At 37.5% G+C, this 21,855-nt stretch overlaps 1 protein-coding gene across 4 annotated transcripts in view; it reads right to left on the bottom strand.

Annotated features, from left to right (window-relative positions):
- The window catches only part of Map3k20 (mitogen-activated protein kinase kinase kinase 20), a 172,510-nt gene that overhangs the window by 43,405 nt on the left and 107,250 nt on the right, over positions 1 to 21,855 (bottom strand). For all 4 annotated transcript variants that reach the window (XM_021238651.2, XM_004857688.3, XM_004857686.4 and 1 more), the window contains exons 9-11: positions 17,258 to 17,332; positions 11,693 to 11,799; positions 4,206 to 4,341 (exon numbers count right to left, since the gene is read on the bottom strand). In XM_021238651.2, coding sequence (XP_021094310.1) covers positions 4,206 to 4,341; positions 11,693 to 11,799; positions 17,258 to 17,332 — 318 coding nt within the window. The remainder of the gene's footprint in view (positions 1 to 4,205; positions 4,342 to 11,692; positions 11,800 to 17,257; positions 17,333 to 21,855) is intronic.

The raw sequence follows: 21,855 nt of genomic DNA, 5'->3' as shown, positions 1-21,855 counted from the left end.
ATAAATTTCTATAATCAGGCACCACATTTGCTGATTCATAAATATACCTTTGGCTTAATCACCCCCCCTTTTCTGTAAGCAAAAATAAGTCAAAAGTAAATTACTGTCCTGTAAATATAACTGACCTAAAAATGTAGTGCTTGGTTTTCCACCTCCTTAACTGTTTTTTGTACAGACTGAGATAACAAGTTACTTTTATTTTTTCTGAACATTTCCAATTTTCTTAGTTTGCTTTCTGCTTTCATTCACTATTATTATCCAGGTCATTCTCCTCCTCACCATCATCATCGTCATCATCACCTTCTGACAAGTCAAAATCACTGAACCCCAGGGCCATGTTGACTTTCCTTCCCCTTCTCTTAGATGTGGTTTTGGAAGAATTCTGCTTGGCTTGCATGTTTATCTGCATCCCAGAATGCAGCACCGCTCCTGCTTTGTTCATTGAGAAGATATCCCCAAAGCCCATCAGCATCATGGCCTGCAGACCTGGGTTCATGCCATGTCCCTCCCCGTTACTTGCTGCTGTGATCTGACATGACATCTCTGCACTGTTTGACTCCTCTGTCTTAGATTCAAAGTAAGACTCCTCAGACATTCTTGCAGCAAGAGGCAAGAGAAGCTATCAAAGGGGGGAGAAAGGACAGAAGTAAAAAGAAATTAGGACCAATTTAAATAAGGGGAATAGAAACCACAAAATTAGTTGGCACTACACAGGAGGTAAGTGATTAGTGAAATACACGAACATAGGGAATTATGTGTGAGAACTTATTTAATGGCCGATTTGGTCCTAGTGTATTTGCCATAATTTAGGAATAACAGAGTAAATCTTACCCGAAAGTTTGCAAAGCACTACAGCAAGCCAAGTTCCAAATGGGCAAGAAGGTGCAAGTTTTAAGCTTAAAATCATTTTCAGAATTTCTCTTAATTTTCCCCAATTTCAATTTCACACAGAAATATTTAACCACTATATTTTTTTAAAGGAAGAAGAAATGAAACAGAGATTAAATCTCAAGTAAAAATTAAGAAATGCCTGCACCAAGGAAGAAAAGCCCAGAGGAATTGTAAAAACAGTTCAGGTGTCAATACAATTCTGTAGAAATTTGGATGGTAAACTACGTTTTAAAACCAGATGAGTATTCTGAGTATTCACTATAAGTCAGCCTAGAATTTTACTTGCTTACATTTATTATTTATTATAGCCAGATATGATATAATAGCTTTTATTCAAATCAGAAAATAATTCACTTGAGAACAAATTTTAAATTCTGTCCCTTTTATACATAAATGTGTAAACACATGTGAAAACTGAAGGAAAGTATTAGATTGCTATCTTTATCTTCTAATATTCAACTTTCCTTGCTTTATTAGAATGTTTTCCTAAGAGTTCTCTTTCTCACTGTGGTGAGAAAGATAATTACATTATCTTATGTAATTATTTTGATCAGTCAACCTAGTTCCATGAATATTTGGTTATACTGATTTCAGGAGTAAAACTGTTAGGCTATGAAAAGTGTCAGTGCCTCTTCTTTGAGAAATAAGTAACTTAAGGTATATATATATTTATATATATTCCATATATAAATATATATATATGTGTATTTATTTTTTGGTACTGGGGATCGAACTTGGGACCTTATGCTTGTGAGGCAGGTGGCGGAACCACTGAGCTAAATCCCCCCCCCCTTAAGGTATATTTTTGATGTGGCTCAATATAGGTGAATTTATGATGTAATGGAATAACCTTTACATTGTGGGTATAAAGCTACCTAACAATTAGTACCAATTTCCTAATTTTTAAAGTGAAGTTGGAGCTGAATTTTTTAATGGCTCATTCTATTAGGAAAAGACTTCTGGAGTTGTTAGTACAACAAAAACTTTACGTCATTCAGCTAAAAAGTACCAGGTATACAGAAGAAAAAAAACACTGGTTTTGATTCATAAATATTGGGAAAAGGATCTTATTTCCTTACAGCCACCTTTCTGGGCTTTGTTTTCTATTGTCGCTTATTTAATTATTTCAGAGGTCTTTCCTCCTATTATCCTAGATAATAACTAACCATTCCTAAAATTTTTATAGCATGCTACAATAATTTAAAAATAAACATTATTTCTATTTATGCATAGAGAACTCATCTTCCAAATATTTTTAACATTTTAGTTTTAAGAAGGAAAACTGTCTCTGAAATTAATTAAAAAACATGAATTTTAAGAAGCTACATAAATGTTAAACTTCTATAATCAAGGTGGGGCAACATACAGAAAACCTAAGCCTCCATTTTCTTTTTAAAAGATTTATTTTTATTTTTCACTAATCTCATTTAAAGCCGACTAGAAGCTGAAATGAAAATAAAAGAAAACACCTACTTACAAAATACCTGAGTATAAACTTTCTTTCCTTCAGAAATACCATCTCCAGGTAGAGGAGACCTTAAAAGCAAGTACTATAAAGAAAGAAAACTTAGACCTCATAAGTAAAAAAGGCAAGAAAATCTCTTGAGCTTGTGCTTCATGCTGTCTATTGTTAGCTGTAGCCCTCAGAGCAGTTCCTTTACATAAAGTTTTCTAGAGTTAAAACGCAAGCCTACAACCTACTGAGCACTTGCAGCGTTTTATTATTTATTATACAACTATGTTATCAATGAATGGCAAAAATGTGTGCAAGGCAGCCCATAATTTCTTAGCAAAACTGATGACAATAAACCAAAGAAAGGTTTAAAGCATACTCTAATAGGTGGCTTAAAGTTTTTTTCTTACAATAACATTTAGAGTCAAGCCATGGGGTGCTTTATAGCTTAAGATTTCAATGCACTTAAAAAAAAAAAAGAAGAAACTTCTCAGACTTCAGAGGATGGGCTATCGGACAGGGCCAAATTTGCTTCTGCCCCTCAGCAGCCTGGGAGAAGCAGGGCTCCAGTGCAGGCCTGGGGAATGGCTTTCTCGGCCAGCCTGCACAGGAAACCGCACTCCTCTCAAGAGCCAAGGTAGATTCGCAGAGCTTACAACAGTCCTGGCAATTAAATTCTTATTTTGGGATTCCCTGGATAACTGAAGTCATTTTTTAAAAAGTTAAATCTGATAATAAACATTTAACTTCATTGTTTTTTTCTTCTTTCGGGGGGGGGGTATCAAGTTGCTTCCCCAAACAAGTTGGAAAAAGACACAAACTATTTAATTCCTCAGACACTGGAAAATACTTAGCAAATGTGCATTAGCCAATTAATAGAAAGTAAGACTTTTGTGCTTTTTTTTTTTTTTTTTTTGGTACCAGGAATCGAACTCTGGACCTTACACTTGTGAGGCAGGTGCAGGAACCACTGAGCTAAATCCCTGGCCCGAAAGTAAGACTTTTAAAGAAAGTCTTTGGAGGTCACAAAATTAAGGCTCTTTTTTCCTTTGGTATAACTGGCATAGCAACTATAAAAATGAATTTAAAACATTTAAGTTTATTTTTAATCTACCATTACTTGTGATTTTAAGTATTGCCCATTAAAAAAACTCTGGAAAAATCAATGATAAATTTAGATTTGATTTCTGAAAATAAATCTTTTAAAATAGGGAAGAACACTGAAATTGAATTAGATTTTAATGTATTATGTCAACATGTAAACTCAAGATTAGTGTATAAATAGCAAAACCTTTAAAAAGAATTTTTATGTTCCTCTAACTATATGACTTGGGAAAAAACAAGTCTCCCTAGATGTGGAACATACTGGAAACTTGTTCCAAGAGAAATCTTTTCCAAGTCTTTTGCTGCCCATGATCGTAACACCAAACTGAGTAAGAAAGAGTAAGGCTTGTCATTTATATGTCATCTGCCTGGCTGTTTTAGAAGGAAAACGTGGTTAAGTTCTGACACATCAAGGGCTGCCTTGGAGTTACAGTTATTAATTATGATGGACTAAAAAGTTAAGCAGCATTTAGGGACATGGTCTGGGAACTTATCAGATGCTATGAAAATACATGGGATTTTACTTTTGTAATTCTAATATACAAACACACTGAGAGAATGACAGTTCTTAAGGAAAAAGCCAGAAGTAGGATAGCTTTTTCTTCTACATTCCTGGCACTTTGGTCATTTACACTACTTGCTACAAACGCAGGCCTTGACACACAGGTGGAAGGAAGGCTAGAAGGGGTGCCTGGCTGCCATGCTCAGCCACTGCTCTAAGTGTAGCGCTGGGGACCCCAAGCGGGAAGATACTCACCGGGGTGCTGGACTGTTCTGTCAGTTTCTGCTCCCACATCTTTAGCCGTCTTTCCCGTTCTTTGAGCTCTTGCTCTTTAAAGCTGAGATCACGCTCTAGCTTCTTTAGCCGCTCAAGGGTTGCCTCAATTTCGCACCTGTGCAGGGATAACTGGTTTAAGTTTCAGGTCTACTGAAGTGACAGCGGATGCTCAGTGGGCCCATCAGAAAGCTAATCACAGTAAAAGACTAATTAACACATGTAAGCTTTGAAATTGACTGGGAAATGGCCATTAGGGAGCTTTCACATTCTTAAAAGTCAAGGGGTAGCTTTTAGTTTGGAACAAGCTCAAAGTACTTCAACAAAGCATTGCTGAAGAGCAACTGGAGTTCAGCACAAGTGTGGAGCTGGTATCCTGGGTTGGCTATTTGGCACATGCTTACATCCACTGAGCTCTCCACAGTTTACAAAACACTGTTATATAGTCTCTCATCTTATTCCCACAGAGCCCCCCCCCCAAAAAAACTCAGATAATTTTGAATTATGGATAGGAAAATGACATTCAGGTTAGGTGATGGAAACATTATCAGTAAGTGATTGAGATGGCACTTTAGCCTACCTAGTGGGCGAACCACCCAAGAAATCAATTGATTACCCTCAGTTCCTTTGGTTATAGGGATGGTGGCTGTGTTGTCAGGGTTCCACAACTGGACTGATCCTAAGAATTACCTGGGCAGCTTGTTGAGAACAAGACGCAACTCCTGAGACCTTTCTTTGGAGTCATGATTAGGAGGCTAGGTCGGGACCGGAATTTCCATCACTCAATAATTGATCCAGGTAGCTTTTACAATCAGGCAAGTGTAGGATACGGTGGGCCAGAGGAACTCTCAGGAGCTTTAATAATTTTTAAAGGAAGTTCCCTCCTTCATCTTTCTGGGTAATCAGCTTCACACTTGGAACAATATGCCCAGTGGCAGAAACCTGTCCTTCACAGAAACTGGCAGTGGGAAGGTGGCTGAGCACAAACTTTTTCTTCTTCAGGGCTGCTATGATGTTAATGTCTAAATTTATGCTGTAAGGACTGGAATTTCTTACCTTGAGTTTTTAAAGGGCATGTAAGTAAGCCATAGTGATGAGAGGAAGCTTAGGGAGTAGGGAGTGAGGGGGAGGGAAGAAAAAACCAGAAAGGCCCACAGAGAAAGATAAGGAAGAGACAGGCATTGGTGAACTGATTTGGCTTCCAAACCTGCATTACAGGCTGTATCACCATGGCTGGGACTTTGAATGTGGAAGAGAGAAGCTCCCAGATTTAAGTTAATGATTATATGTAATCAAAATCTGCCTTTTTATTTCCAAGGAAAATCAGAATAAGTGGATGGCTTATTCTGATGCTCTCACAGATGAGAACTAAATGAATGAAAACAAGAAGGTTCTAAGTGGGGCCGGGGATTTTGCTCAGTGGTTCTGGCGCCTGCCTCACAAGCACCAGGTCCCAAGTTCAATCCCCGGTACCAAAAAGAAAAAAACAAAAAAAAAAGAAAGAAAGTTCTAAGTATTAACTGGCAAAGCCCAATTCAGGGACCGTCTACTGGTATGGGAATGGATTTGGGCCCAAGGCTTCACTCTCCTGCTTGTCTGAAGAGTTCCTTAGAGCAAGGGAGGCAGCAAGAAAGCATAAAACACACTGGTGTGCCACCCACAAATACCAGCACTGCCCCTTTCACAGGTGCCATGTGAACAAGCATAAAAGCAGAGAATCAAGTCCCTACAGAACAAGGCATTAAAGCAGCAGTCTTTCAGAATTATGACTATATCATAAAGTCTAAATTTATTTTTGACAAATTATTTCTGATAATTATCATTTAATTTCTGACCAAAATATTGTATCCTCCTAAAACAAGTGGGAGATTAGGAGGGATCAATATGGCAAACCTTCAGGTAAACTGTTCTAACAAAAGAAGGGCATCCTGTTTTCAGCCAGTGAGGGCCAGAGGGTGGCAAGCAGGCCGTGCAGCTGGACATGCCTGGTGAGATGAGACGCAGTGGCCTGGACCACGGGTCTGGGTGGCACTTGGACAAGCCCGTCCCAAAGCTACTGCCAGTGAGACTGATCTCACTGATGTCCTTTCCGATCAGGGTAAATGGCCAACACATTCTGTTTCACTTGTAACTGAGCCCAAGGACTCATCTCAAGTTCCAGCTCTGGGAGCCCTCTGTGGTTCTGAGCCCTTCTGGAACATATCAATAGTTATAAGGAAGCTGAAAGGTGTGGCACAGGAACAAACATTGACCGAGAAGATACTCTTCCTCAGGCTGTCTCCCCCACCCCAGCTCCCCAAACCTGCACCCCAGGACCTGAGCTCTGCGTCATTAGGGATGAAACCCAAACCCAAAGACACACAAAGAGGCTGCCCTCCTTGCCATTCCCTTTGCTTTTGCTGGAGCATTGCTTTACATCAAATGCATTCAGTGATGCATTTATGTAACCTTTCTGTTCTAAAAATTGTTTAAATGTCTTAGTTGATGAAAATTTTGGTTAACTTTTAAATCCAGATGAGATTGATTTCAACTAGTATCAACTTTCCCTGTGCAATTACAATAAACTGTAATTATCTTCGTTCATTAGACAGAAATTTACTTTGAAATAAAAATTCAATTTTCAAAAGCAGCAATATAGTATTGTGTACCTATATTACATGACATATAAGTACATTAAAGTTTGTGTCTATATTAAATAATTTGTGCTAATATCCAAATTGCAGAGATTACATTTTTTTTTGATCTCTGTTTTTTGTTTTCAAGAAGGCGTATCATGGTGAGAGTACTTTGGTCACCAAGGAAAAAATACAACCAACAAAGTATTCTGCCAAGAGACAGATCTGAACGCACCATCACAAGCCCACGCAGCTCGCTCAGAGGACATTGCCACACATTTGCAGATGGTCACACCAGCCAGTGACAACTGACAACAGCCCCAGCAGGAGGACATGTTTCTGTCCCTGATGCTTCTAAGTCAATAGGAAGAGAATCAAGCTGAGGTTTGGATGAATAAAAATGTCAGATACTAGATTTCTTTCCTATCACTTAGTAGGTCAAAGGGAAGGACATAGTTTGTGTGGTTTTTAATAATCTAGTTTTAAAAGAATTTTCAGAATCATTTAATTTTCTAAAAATAGAATTTCCATCTGGTCTACATGTAGAGGAATCTCTATCAGACAACAGTCATCTGACAAAAGCACCACAGCAGGTTTGGAATCAGACTTCACTGTGACTCTTGTTTGCAAAAATATTCTTTGGATCCTGGTCACATGGTTTTAGACACCAGAAAAAAGTTGAGAGAAAGCAGGGAGTAGTTTGAATGTGTCATCCTTTGAAATATCCAGATGATCTGATAAACACACATTATTCTTTTTAGCACTTGACGTATCAGGTAAGACAGTCTTGTTGCCTTAAGAATAACCTGAAATGATCATGCCCTGCAATATGTCTCATAGCTAAAAAAAGAGTCTGGTTAGGTGAATGCTGCACATTTACATGGGGATGACATGACCAGTGGCCATGGTCTGGCAACAGTACTGCATGAGGCATTTGTCTCTGTGCCTGGTCACTGGGTCCCGTTAAAGGCTCCTTCCAGTACAGAATGATCTCAGGCAAGCGACCAAGCACCTAGGCCTCAGTTTTTACATCTCTGAGACAATTAGGGTTGCCATGGAGATTTAAAAAGATGATCTAAAGAAGTACAAGCATCTGGTAGGAGCCTAATACATAATAACTGTATTTATTAATTTTTTTTTTACCATAATTGGTATTACTCCCTATGTTTTTAACCAATTGCTGGGTTTGTTTACAGCAGCTCTGCTGCTTCCAAGCTGTGGTTCTCTGGCTCGGGTAAGGGCGTGCATTCTTCCTGCAGCTCTCCAGCAGGGTTAACAGCTCCTGAAAGAGCCACAGAGGGGGTCCTTAGACAGAGGTATGCCCTTCCCTAAAATATTATGGGAGGATTTGCCTCTTTATCACCTCATACTCTATTGCCAATTTTATTCCCCTCATTTTCTCCTTGAAGTACTTTGGTTTGGTTTGGTTTGAGCCGGGGTCTGGTTGTATTCCACAGGCTGGGCTTGTGGTCCTCCTGCCTCAGCCTCCTGAGTAGCTGGGATTACAGGTGTGCACCACCACACCTGGCTTTCACCCGGAAGTATTTTAACAATTAAATTTGTCATTTAACTAATCCAGATTTAATGTATACAAATAGCACTCTTCAATAATCCCATTACTCAGTGATAAAATTAACTTCTTTATATTTCCCCCTATACTCACAGACATATACATACAAATGTGCATTTGACAGAAATGGGATCATTCTAAACAAACTAGACTGTAAAGCCTCTATTTAAAAATCATTTAGCAGATCTGTGTAATCATGAATTTTTCTAAACTATTTTGTGTATAGAGATATTGGCATTTTTAGAAACCATTCCTCTTGTACTTCATACCTTTCTAGTTGTGCGATTCAAATGAAGCTTGGCTGAACGAATGCCCACACATTGCTTGTTCAGCCTTCCCACTTATTTGCTTAGGAAAAAAATGGTAGTAGTAGGATTTCTGGGACAAAAAAAATGAACACTTTAAGGCCATCTAACTTCCAGAAAGCTGTATTTTCCTACTAGCAATGCACTGGAAAGCCTATATCCCTCGATATTTTTCATAATGTAAAATTTTCCCATGTGATAAAACAAATTATGATCCCATGTATTTGCCTGATTGCTAAGTGAGGCTGAATTTTTAAAATATTTATTAAACATTCCACATCTCTTTTTATGAAATGCCTTTTCATGACCTTAGTATGACATTTTAATTAAAATGTTATTTTAAAGATAGTTACTCTATCAGAGTGGTTTTTCAAGGGGCTGGGGATTTAGCTCAATGGTTCCACCGCCTGCCTCACAAGTGGAAGGACCTGAGTCCGATCCCCGGTACCAAAAAACAAAACAAAACAGAGTGGTTTCCAGTGTGGACTGGAGACTCATGAAATGTTTTCAGCGGATTCTTGAGGTCAAATTGGTTTTTAGAATAGCGATGAGACAGAATTTCCTTTTATATTCCCATTCTCTCCAAGGCTTCATGACATGTGATAGCCACAGGCTGGATGCAGAAACAAGATTTACTGTTGATTTTTAAATGAATCAATAAATTCATATTTAAACTTTTTTCTCATTTCTTTCCCCCAGCACTGGAGACTGAACGCAGGGTCTCAAGCATGCTAGGCAAGTGTAGCCATTCTTTGAGACAGAGTCTAAGTTGCCCAGGCTGGTCTTGAACTTTCCATCCTGCTTCAGCCTCCTGAGTAGCTGGGATTAGTCATGCACCATTGTGCCTGGCTTCAGTTCTATTATTGAAGGTGGTAACTATTGACAGATATAACTCTTTAAACAAAAGTTCTTTGGATTCTTCAATAATTCAAAGAATGTAATGGAGTCCTGAGACAAAAACATTTGAGAGATGGAAAAAAAAGTTGTAACAGCATGTCATTTCTCTTGGAAATTTATTCATCATGGGTATTGCTTTCATCCATATGAAGGTTTTAAAGTTTTATACATAAAATTTACCAACTTCTCTTTGTTTTCTGATTTTGTTGACATACTTTAAAAGTCTTGCTATCTCAAGGGTATCAATACTAGTGTTAAATCCACTAATCCTTTGGATAGCAGATCAAACAGCATTTCCTTGGGGAATCCTTTCATTCTATCCTCAAACTGGATCAGATTTCATGGTTAATACTCTCAGATAACCAGTACTTCTCTGTCATAATGCTTGTCAAAACAGCAATTAAGTTATTTGTGTACTTATATTTAGTAGTTTAACATTGCATACTCCTGCTGGAGGGCGCCGTGTACTCTGAGATAGCTGGACTTGTGGCTATGGTTTGATACCTGGGCAGCACCAGCCACTCTTACACTAGCAAAAGAAATCTATGAATGAAAGCAGAGGAAGCACTTTCATGAACTTACACGTGTTTATTCTCTCACATAAGAGCATTATGCCTCTTACATTATGACCACTGTGGTATTTTCTTTTTTGGTGCTGGGAACTGAACTCAGGACCTTGCGCTTGGAAGGCAGGCACAGTGCCACTGAACTAAATCCCTGGTCTGACTGTGGTATTTTCTTCATTCCTTCCCTATATATTTAGGGAGCAGCTGTGTGTGCAAAGCGTGTTGTAGCTGCAGTGGGGACAGTAATGACAGAAGAGATGGTCTGCCCCTCCCACATTTTGGCCAGTGAGATATAAACACTAAAGTGCAGAGGACACAGGTGGGACTGACCTGGCTTGAGGTCAGAGGAACCCCCTTGTGGATGTATTAGGGCAGCAGCCACCTGAATGGCTGGGAGGAGCTGGGGTGGGGTCAGGCCGCTGCGATGCTGAGCCAGCAGGATGGTTCTACACAGAGGAGACCAAGCAAGGGAGAATATGCCTCAGCAGAGGGACCAAAGGCCAGATACTAGGCAGTAGAATGGTGCTCTTAACATGAGGCCGGTGAGGCTGGAGTCCAGAGGTTTTCTGAGTCTTCTTAAGTATTTTGGTCTTTGTCTTAAGAACCATGAGAACCCATGTATAGATTTTAAAGGGGAATGATATCATTAGATGTGCACTATCCTCTTACTGCAGGAAACAATATTGCTTCCCTGCTTTGTTAATTATTTCAGCTCAGAGACCAGACCTAGACTTGAGCTCAATGAATTCATTTTGTAACCCTAAATAAAAACTTATTAAACTCACTGGTTCTTATTCCAAAGGAATAGGAATAAATAAGGCTATTGTAAAATACCAATCAAACAGCCCAAAGAAATGTCCAGTGACTTTCAAAGTGTGTGCAGTGTTCATCTGGGATCAGCAGATGGCGTAAGGTGTCATGTTACAGCCATGGCTATCAGGAGCAGAGATGAAATTACTTAAAATCTCAGCTGAGTCAGGGGAGGGATAGTGTCAGTTCCCAAACATGCTATTTATATTCCTGCATCATGTGACCTGGCTTAAGTGTTTCATCTTAGGCTTACTTTTTCCACTCATAGAATTCTCTCATTACTCAGTTTGTATTACACTTAACAAATTTTAATAGGATTTATAACATCCAAAGTTTTATCTTGAAAGTTTTTTAATGGTCTCCCTAGCCTTTTGCACTAGTGGATTCAGTGTTCTGCAAATATCAAGGCTAAAGAATATTTTTATCTCTTACTGGACATGGCCCAAAGAAATGTCTGGTAATCTTTCGTCTCAGAAGATATGCTTTCAACTTTCTTTCCAAAAACTCAGACACATACTAAGGTAACAAGCTTAGAGAAACACTCTTTCTTGCTTACCTATGAAAAGGAAGACTTATAAGATCTCTAAAATCTTAAATTTTTTTGTATGTGTGTGCTGGGCTTAGGAATCAGGACTGTCATCAAGTCCTCGAGTTCTCTTCCTTTGAGGCCGGTCACGGACTTTGAAGCCGGGCCAGGGCTACCCACCTCCACTCTGCCTTGTTGTGCAGGAATGAGTTACACTGGTCAGGGAGGCTTGCATCATTTGACATGGAGTCCAGAATTGAAATGATTTGCTTGAATGATGGTCGTTTCTGAAGAAGAAAAGAAACGTAATCACTTGTGGAGCCTTAAGAAAGAAGAGAAAAATGTAGACATCCACAGCCAACTAACAAGCTCATCCAATCAGGACCAAATAAAACATGATACAATGTTCTGATGTGGTTATTTCACAACTGTAAAATTACTCTGGTTTAGGGAAGAAGGGATATATTTCCAGTTAATTTTTACTCCTAAAAATAGAATCAGATGTTGTTTTTCTATCACACGGCCTAAACCTGAGATAACTAATATTTTTCTCTAGGTAAGGAGTGCATTTATTCTCTCTGTGAGGTGTGATTAAGGACTCATAAAAGGAAAAACTCACTTAAAAATCTATATGATGGAGGGCTGGGGATTTAGCTCAGTGGCACCATATCTGCCTGGCAACCACAAGGTGATGAGTTCAATTCCTGGTACTGGGAAAAAAAAATCTATGTAATGAAGGTATTAAAAAGCTAGCGGTAGGGCCAGGGATTTAGCTCAGTGGTTCCGCCACCTGCCTCTCAAGCACAAGGATCCAAGTTCAACTCCCAGTACCAAAAAAAAAAAAAAAGTTACTGGTAAAGTCTGCACGGTGGACATGTTAGTATTCCCTGTAAAATTCTTTCAATTTTTATGTAAGTTTGAAAATTTTTATATAAAATTATGGGAGAAAATATATCTATCAATCTATTGGAAGCAATAAAAATTTTAAAATCAGTTGGGCAGTGAAGAAAACAATTTTTAAAGCTATCATAACTTCATTGTTCTTACTATTTATCCCACAGTAGAACTAGCTTTAGTGCTGGGATACTGTAAGACATTGTTCACAGAAATTGAAAAAGCAGCAGTTAAGCATATTTCAGCAAGCAGTAAGTACACTAGTCTTTGTCGTCAGATTCTAGCCAAGGTTGAAACAAAAGGTTAAAACAAAAATGGAGAAAGATAATAAAAGGATGATGCACCTTCTCTCTTTAGGATGCCTCATAATTATACCATCTCTGAACAAATTACAGTCACGGCAATTAAAACATGCATTTTAATTTAGGAGCATAAAAACAAGAAGGAACAATGCTGAGGTGGTGGCTTGCTCTCAGGACTTGCGTGTTTCCTACATTACTAAGAAAAGCAAATTTTCCATTTCTCAGAAATATACAACTAGAATATTTATTGAGCTCTGCCATTGTTGTTGTTCTTTAGAATGTGTGTGCTTGTGTGTGTGTCCTTTTTAAGAAGGCATATGTAGCTAAATGTTATGATGCACATTAAGCCATCTAATAAAGAGGAAGATGGCTTCTGTAGGCAATCTTTAAAAATATTCTGTCTTCTTTAACTTTGTTTGCACCTTAATTTCTCCACAATGTCAGGTTTTAAAAGAAAGAATGTTTTAATTGTTTGCAAGGAACTAATTACATAATAAATAAAAGATTTTCATTTTGCAAGGCAGCAGGAAGAGCTAATGAATTTTTAAAGAACAATATTTTTGCCTGCATTTAATTATTCTTGAAACAAGGTAAAACTCTTTTGTAATTGGATGACAAGCAACCCTAGAAAAATCTTAATTGTACAGTTAGAATCTACACTCAGATAAAAATGATGAAAGTGAACATTTAAAAAACAGTAAACAGCTGCGTGTACTGGTCTCAGTTATTTGGGAGGCTGAGGCAGGAGGATCACTTGAGCCTTGACCCCAGGAGTTCACCATCAGCTTGGGGAACATAGCAAGACAAGCAAGACCTGATCTCAAAAACAAACAAGGGCTGGGGATTTAGCTCGCAGTGGCACCTGCCTCTCAAGTACAAGGTCCTGAGTTTGACTTCTAGTACCAGAAAAACAAACAAACATATAAATGTAATAACAAATGGAATTTTGTGATGATTTTTGAGCATCCTGGTTATAGAATACATTTGATGTAGGATCTAATGGACATTCTTCTGGGGGCTTAGATTCCTTTTAGGTATTATGTAAATTTGCTTATTTAAAAAATACAACTAGATCATTTATTAAGCATCTCTTTTATTTCTCTATTTGTTATTTCCATTTTATAAATAAGGAGAACTAGTCTCAGAAAAGTATAAACTGCCTGGCATCACACAGGAAGCAACTTAACAGAAACAAGGGGTCTTCTCTTAAACTTTTCCCATCTTTTACCAGAAGGGTAAGTAAGATGTTACTTCCTCTTAGCTTTGGCTACTGTATTCTTATTCAGAAATTTCACATTAAGGCTTAAAGCAATACTCCTTTCCTTTCTTCCTTTGTTTCTTCAATAAAATATTTTGATTACCAGTATAGGCCACTAGAGTGACCTGACACTTACCTAATACCAGCTCTCTCTTATACACATCTCCCCCTTCTCATTGCAAAAGAACACCAGACCTAGAGATGGACCAGATATTTTAACCTATTATGTTAATCCTCAAAAGTCTAAGGGTTGAAAAAGAAGTAAAATACTTTAAGCAACTGTTGCTCTCCAACTTTGCACAGGACTGGGTTCAACTACTGGTTGAATTGCTATATTTCTAGCCAAAAAACTGAAATGTACCTCAGAAAATTTATTACGGTTTGGCTTCTTTGGGCAACAACAAATTGGGCATCTACTTAGTAAACTGATAAAAAGTCTTATAGGGAAACACATTTAAGAACTAGATCTATGGCCTTGTAGAGCTTGCAATCCATTTAGAAAGAAAAGGATATTAAAACAAACAAACAACAAAACAAAACAAAACAAAACAAAACAAAAAAAGCAACATGGCAGCACAAAACAGGGCAATAGGCCGGACTGTGGTTTGGAAAGGAATCCTAAGCCCAGGTTGGGTCTGGCAGAGTAACAGGGAAGGTCCAAAGATGAAGTATTCAGGGAGAAGCACAGGACACAGGAGCAGTAACAGTAATAACAGTGGTCAGGGAAGGACAGAGTGCAAGGCATGTCTGGAGATGGGCAAGGAGATGGAAATGCAGGCTGCACCCCGCTGTTCAATCAAATCAAATACAGGGGCATGGAGTAGTTTTATCAGTGTAAAATTTTATGGCTTTCGGAAACAAAATTCAATGTTAAAGTATCCTTATATTTTACATGGCAGGAACATAAGATTTTTTCAGTCTTAAAGAAAGGTCAGCTGTCCACATGTTGGGGGCCTGACAACCTCGTGACTTCATCACTGGTCCAAATGTCCTTGGTGTGTGAGGTGTTTATTGTATCACTTAATCAATATACCATAATGCATATTCTTAGAATTGTAATGAATGTGGTACCAAGTGTCCAATTAAAAAATTAAAAACTTGCTTTGCAGACAGAAATATAATTGCAGTTATAGAGATATAGCTGAATGAATGTAATTCAAGGCAAATAATTTCAAACAAAATTTCTATTTAGGTATGACAGAAAAAATACTACCCAAATCACTGTACATGTTACAAGGGACATATACTCTGTAGAAGTAGGGAGAGGGTAGTATGATACCTTTTAAACAGTACAAAATATGTTAAAGCAAGCTTGCACATATCTGCTTAGTTTCAACTGGATTAGAATCAAAGTACAGACATTTTTCTTAATGTGTAAAAACCCCACATTCTGCAAATCACATACTAAAAATAATAAGGCTAGGGCCGGGAATTTAGCTCAGTGGCACCGTGCCTGCCTCTCAAGCGCAAGGTCCTGAGTTCAATTTCCGGTATCAAGAAAAAAAAATGATGATGATGATGATGATGATGATGATGATAATAATAATAATAAGGCCCACACAGAGGTAAGGGAGACCATTCAAAACCCATGCAATGGGCCGGGGATTTAGCTCAGTGGTTCCACTGCCTGCCTCCCAAGCACAAGGACCCAAGTTCGATCCCTGGCACCAAAAACAAAAGAAAACAAAACAAAAAAACCATACAAAGAACACTAATAAAAATAACAAACCTAAATAAAAATACTAATATAGTCTAAAAACATGCTAAATTCCCTAAAATTGATATCAAATAAATGTAGGACTTGATTTGAAAAAGAGGTGGGAAAGATTTAAGAATAAGAGTGAAAACAAAGACTGAGGGCAGCTGAACAGCAGGACTAAGGCAGAATGTGCAGGGCGGGTGGAACAGCACTCAGGCTCCAGGCAACAGTGACTGCAGCATGGGGCGTGAAAGGACATCACAGCACGGGGCCCCTCACTGCCTTGCTGGCTGCTCTGCTGCACTTTGCCCTCAGTGCAGAACAATGTGCCGGGAAACACTGTGCACGAATAGATACGGATTTTGTGTTTCACTAACACAGTGCCCATATTCACGAATTGTCTCTGAGCTTCCCCACCAATGCAAAATGTGGTAGAAGAGTGGACTCTGCTGTCATCATTCATTTTCTTGAAGGTCACATTAGAATTGGGCTAAAGTTAAGAAAGAATTCCAGTTTTAGTCTTTCTTTTTAGGCCTGTATTTGAAAGGTCAATTGTAATGCCTCTATTACCATGAAAAACTGAACAGATTTGGACCATAAAGGTTTTTGTTACTTTCCTGGTGTAACTGCTCTCTTATTCTAAAGTTTACTTTGTTGAGAATCTTTTTTATTCTTTAATTTTTTATTATGGAAAATTCTAAACATACATAAAAATAGGGAAGAATATAATGAACCTCTATTAAAATTGTTTTTAAAAGCTTCATAAATTATCATGGCCAATCTGACTTACTTTACACCGTTATACATTTTCTTTCACCTTATTTTGATGCAGATCCAAGACTGGCCCATCATTTTACCTATAAATATTTCCGTATGTGTGCAAAAGTCTTTTAAAGTGGTCTTTGCAGGGAAAGGAAATGGAACCATCGTGCTCAGATATAACCACACGAAAGCCTAAGGTTTGGAATTTCTCCAACTCTACTGTGATAACTTCAAAACATCCCTGAAATCGGACAGGAGGATATACTAAGAATCTCTAGAAGTGCTACTTGTGCCTGCTACTTGGGTAGAAAGGCGATAGAGAATAGGGGTAAGGCAGGGACTCAGGCCAGGCTGCCTGGGTTCATATCCAGTCCCACCGTGTATTAGCTGTGTGGCCTTGGCTCTTTACTTAACCTCTGTGTGCCTTGATTCATCAAATGCAGGATGAGGATAATAGCAGCTCCATTTCAGAGACATTCTAAGGAATAAATGAGTTCATATAAATAAAGTGCTTGGAACAGTGCCTGGTATATAATAAGTACTGTGTGTTAGCCATTTTTATAACATAGAAGTGCAGTGGTTATTATTAAAGATTAAAAACAAAAGAATAAAATTATTTTTACTGAGTCAAGGATGCTATAAAAAAGTCAGTAATGAGACTCTGGAGATGGAGATAAGGAGACGACAACAGAGGGCCTTCACAGTCAACCTGGGGCTCACAGGAATAGCAACTCAGCTTTGCAGTATGAGGGATTCTACTACTCCAAGTTTTAAAACTCAAAACAACAAAAACAAGTGAAATTTCAGGATTCTGAACAACAAAAACATACCTTGGCATCCGCTTCCCAACACTGATGTAACAGTTCAGCAAAACTTCTGGGGCAACTGCTTGGAATGGTTAGTCTCTATACCAGGAGAAGGCAAACAAAACAAGGACTTATTCATTAAGGTGAACAAATACTATTTGAAAGGCCCTAAAAGAGTTAGTTTAGGATCAGAAACAAAATATGAAATTTAAAATTTCCATGGATCAATATACGACAGAGGAGAATTGATGTTGAGATTTGTAATATCTAATCTCTAAAGACTCCAATTTTTCCTTAGTGAATGGAGAAGTCAGGTTCAAGCATGACTAATGTAACAAACAAAACAGCAGGTTAGTCTAAAAGAAGCAGCAGTAGGACAGGGCAAGTTGGAACCTAAATGCTAAATCTAAAACCACAAATTTATTACCATAGACAATATATCCAAACAGGCCATGTAATTAGGAAATCAGTTTAGCTTTTGGCAACAGGTACATTATTCAGAAAACATCTTCAGCCCAGATGATTAGAAATAATTTAAAGGAATTCTGCATTTTGTCATTGATAGGACATTCTGAATGCATGACTCACTATGGCTTTGATTTGGTTAAATCCATATAGTGTAGGGACTGGATATAACACAAATCATCATATAAGGAACAATCCTGTTCTAACATTCTACAGTAGCGGTTCTCAGAACATGTCACGCCCCAATCCCGAGGAGGTCTTTTTTTTGGTTTTAAAGATTCAAGGGGCTCAGCTATAGATAAGTGGTAGAGCACCTGCCTAGAATGTGTGAGGTCCTGGGTTCAATCTCCAGCACAGTAAAAATAAATGAATGCTAGTCATCCTTTAATACACAATAAAGTCCTACATAATCAAGAATTCACTTATAATTTACCAAATATCAAATGTCTTATGTATATTCACATAAGCGAGACAAGCAAGTAATGAGGTTTATAATTTTCTGGCCCTAGACTGTAACTCTGATTTACAAATAAACACCAAATATTTTTTGAACAGTTTTAAAACATATGAAACTTTTCAAGAACTCAACTATCAAATAAAATACATCAAAGGCAGATTGACTTTTACATTACTTATAACTTTACCTAGATTTTTGAGACTACCAACAGCAACAGTTTGCTCTCAATACTGCAGGCATTAATATGACGCAACTCTATGAACTTGCAGCTGCTGAACTCTATTTACCCATAGGTACAAGGACCTAAGAATGCCTCAGTATCTCTTCCAATGTGGGCATGCCTGAGCATCTGTAAAATGCAATCTACATGTTTCATTTATTTATTTTTTATAATACAGCATTGTATTGATGTAACATACATTGTATGCAGGTAAGTTGTGCTTCTCTGAATTTCCCATCAGGGGACTGAAGGATGTTAACACAGGAGTTGAGAACTGTTGTACTACAAAGTATGAATAAGACATATTCCCCAGAAGTCTTGCAAGCAGAAAACTTTATACTGAACTTAGCTGAATTTGGGAGAAGCTATATGTAAAGCTAGAAAGAAAACCAATGATCTGTTTTTGGAATTATGGATAATCTTAAAATCAAAACAAAGTTGACAAAACAATCCTCTCCAGGTTAAAGACTAACCAAAGCACTTTTAAACTTCTAGTCTAGTGATCTCACAAATTAGAATAACATGTATTAAACTGTACTATTATTTTACTGTAAAGTTGACCCTCATAAGAAGGAAAACCAAGTGTTTGCTTTTTTCTCCTTACAAGATATCTGGGAGGTGGCAACTAATAAAAACACACTACAATTGCATTTATGCAACTAAATTTTCTTCATGTGTAACTAAAGATAATGCGTTTTTGGGAAGGGTAACACTTTTCAATACAGTCTTTTTTCAACATTCTTCTGTGAACTGAAATGGGAACTGGCTGAATACAGACGAGCACTTCTGTCATCTTTTCTTCCTGAAAAACATTTTAGGCACAACACCTGAAGCATTACACAAAGAAACACAATCATTTTAAATAATCTGATATTGATCAGTTAAATCTAGACTCACTTTGAGTAAGGGATTATTTTGGTGCATTAAAAAGTACTTTAAAATAGAATCCAAAGAATTTAAATCCTGATTACATAACTGTGCACACTCTTAATGCATTAAAACATTCTAAAATAACATAGCACCAGGCTTGCAATATATAAAATTTAAATATTTAAAAATAAAAATTCACGTTTAAGATTAAAATGTTTCCCAGTCACTAAATTAGGCATAACATTTAAAAGACCATATTTTTATACTATTTCCTATATAAGATGTAAAAATTATTTTTAAGTCAAATTTTTATCTTTCTGAAGTATAGTCAAAAGGAGTAGATCTATTTTTATGAAGGTTTCTATGTTAGTTTTACTTTTCTGTTTTGTTCAAAACAGATTTTATATAAGAATCTAAATATTTATAAAAGTAGAAATTATGCTACCAGAACATCTGAAATGCTGATCAAGTTTCATGGGAATTACAAAGCAAATAAGCATACTGTTTTATTTAAAAATTTTCTTAGTAATATAGACTTAATTTCATGGTTTCTATAAAGGTTCATTGTTTACTTGGTAAAGTTTAGCAGAGCTTTATGAATCTAATTTTAATATTAGAAAAGATACTTATTTATAGGCCTTACTTCATTAATAAGGGACTAGAAACAAAAACTTTCAGATACAGTTTTACAAAGTATTAATTGTCAGATAGATGAAAATCACAGGTATGAATGGTGAAACTGAGTAAGATCTGGATTGGTGAAGAGTAATGTGTTGATCTTAATTTCCTAGTTTTGATACTGTACTACAGCTCCACAAGGTACCACCAATGGGGAAGCTGGGGAAAGGGTACACAGGATTCCTTGCAATATTTTTATAAATTCCTGTGAGTCTATAATTATTTCAAAATAAAAAATTACAAAGAAAGAGCACCCCTAATAACTGGGTGACTGGATCACATTTAAAATTTCTCCCTGACAGTTTAAACACATAATTCTTTATTTAAATGAAGCCTGTTAAAAATATAGCTACTTTTTTTTCAACCCAATAGCTTAAGGTATTCAACAGTTAAAATAAGTAAATAAAATAAAATAATTAAAAGTTGAAGGCGTTTGGTAAACTTCATTTCTTCAGGTCTCAATTTTGTTATTCAATGAAATCAATCATTGGGAATTACTGCTGTATAGAAAGACAATGTGTTCTGGAAATGAGTGCCTCCATTTATGAGGTGAAATGAAGACACGATCTTATCTTGAATGACAACACTCAAAATTGCATTTGCACTTAACTTCCATATTGTGAGCACGTAAGTACCGTGCAGAATGACAATTAGCATATGTTCTTATAATACCCGGTTTTACTTAAGTTCATTAGAAAAACATTGAGAGAAGTTGTTACCATGTGGATTCTTCCAACTACCATATTTGATAATTATACTATGGGAGGTCTCTGAGGAGTCTTGGTGAGTTAGGAGTTGATCATCAGAACACACCATGGGTAAACAGTACACTCTGGGGACCTGCGGGGGACAGAAGGAGGCTGCCTCCTTGTGCACAACGTAAAAGAGGTGCTGAAGGTCATTTCTGGGGATTCCTAACCCTTAGGCAGCATCTAGGTTCATCTTTCTCTTCAGCTTTAAATATCTAAGGCTTTAAAAATGCTTTAGGTTTGCCTGTTCTGCCATCCTTTAGAATGGTATATTATTTAATAGTATTAGTCATTCCGTCTTATACACATTTGGAGGGTCCAGTTAGCTTTAAAAACCCTTTCTATTGGTTTATCTTTGCACAATGTGGAAGGGGAATTGAGAGGGGGTTGCTCTGCTCCAGAGTCAACTGAAGGTCATAATTCTCTTCACTTTTCATCTGGAAGCCCTGAACCAAACATCTAATCATCTCACTGCCAAAAGAAATAGAACAGAAACAAGGGGGGGTCCTCATACGCTAAAACTATGTAACCCTGTGTTGAGGTCTCTTTTAACAGCATACCCAGAATTACTATCACATTTAATTAAAATCAAGCAGCTCCTGTGAAAACAATGAGTAAGGCACATTCTTGCATTTAATTCCTTCTCATTTCTTAAATTGGCAGCTCTCTCTCACTAAGTTCAGCTATCATCAATATTTCATCCCTCGTCAATGAATCAGAAGGACAAATTAATAAGGTTAACTCTGGATTATGTGATCTAAAAGATGGGAACTTGGTTTCTCCAACTCAAGAGCAGCTTTTTTTTAGGTACTGGGGATGGAACTTGGGTCCTTGCGCTTTCGAGGCAGGCGGTGGAACCACTGAGCTAAATCCCCGGGCCCAAGAGCAGCTTTTTAACTTGTTCCTGCAACTTACAAAGGGAGCAGATCAATCTAATTCTTTTACAGAATTAGAAAGGGAATATATTGGCCTTTTGGAAAATTATTTTACCTTAAGGTTACACTCTTACCCTCTGTGGAGGGCTCAGATAAGATTGGGAAATGAAGAAGTTTTGTGAAATGAAGTTGTTTTGCTTTGCAAAAAGACCACTGCATGCTCCTATTACGTGATCTGAGTCCTCATAATACCTTGATACTGGATGCTTCATCCTTATGCTGAGAATTTCCATGGCTGTGCGTTTCAG

Source organism: Heterocephalus glaber, unplaced genomic scaffold (genome assembly GCF_053883595.1).
Source record: "Heterocephalus glaber isolate CG9 unplaced genomic scaffold, H.glaber_assembly_v1.0 deba00000347, whole genome shotgun sequence".
NCBI lineage: Eukaryota > Metazoa > Chordata > Mammalia > Rodentia > Bathyergidae > Heterocephalus > Heterocephalus glaber.
This window is presented reverse-complemented; position numbering and strand designations above follow the sequence as displayed.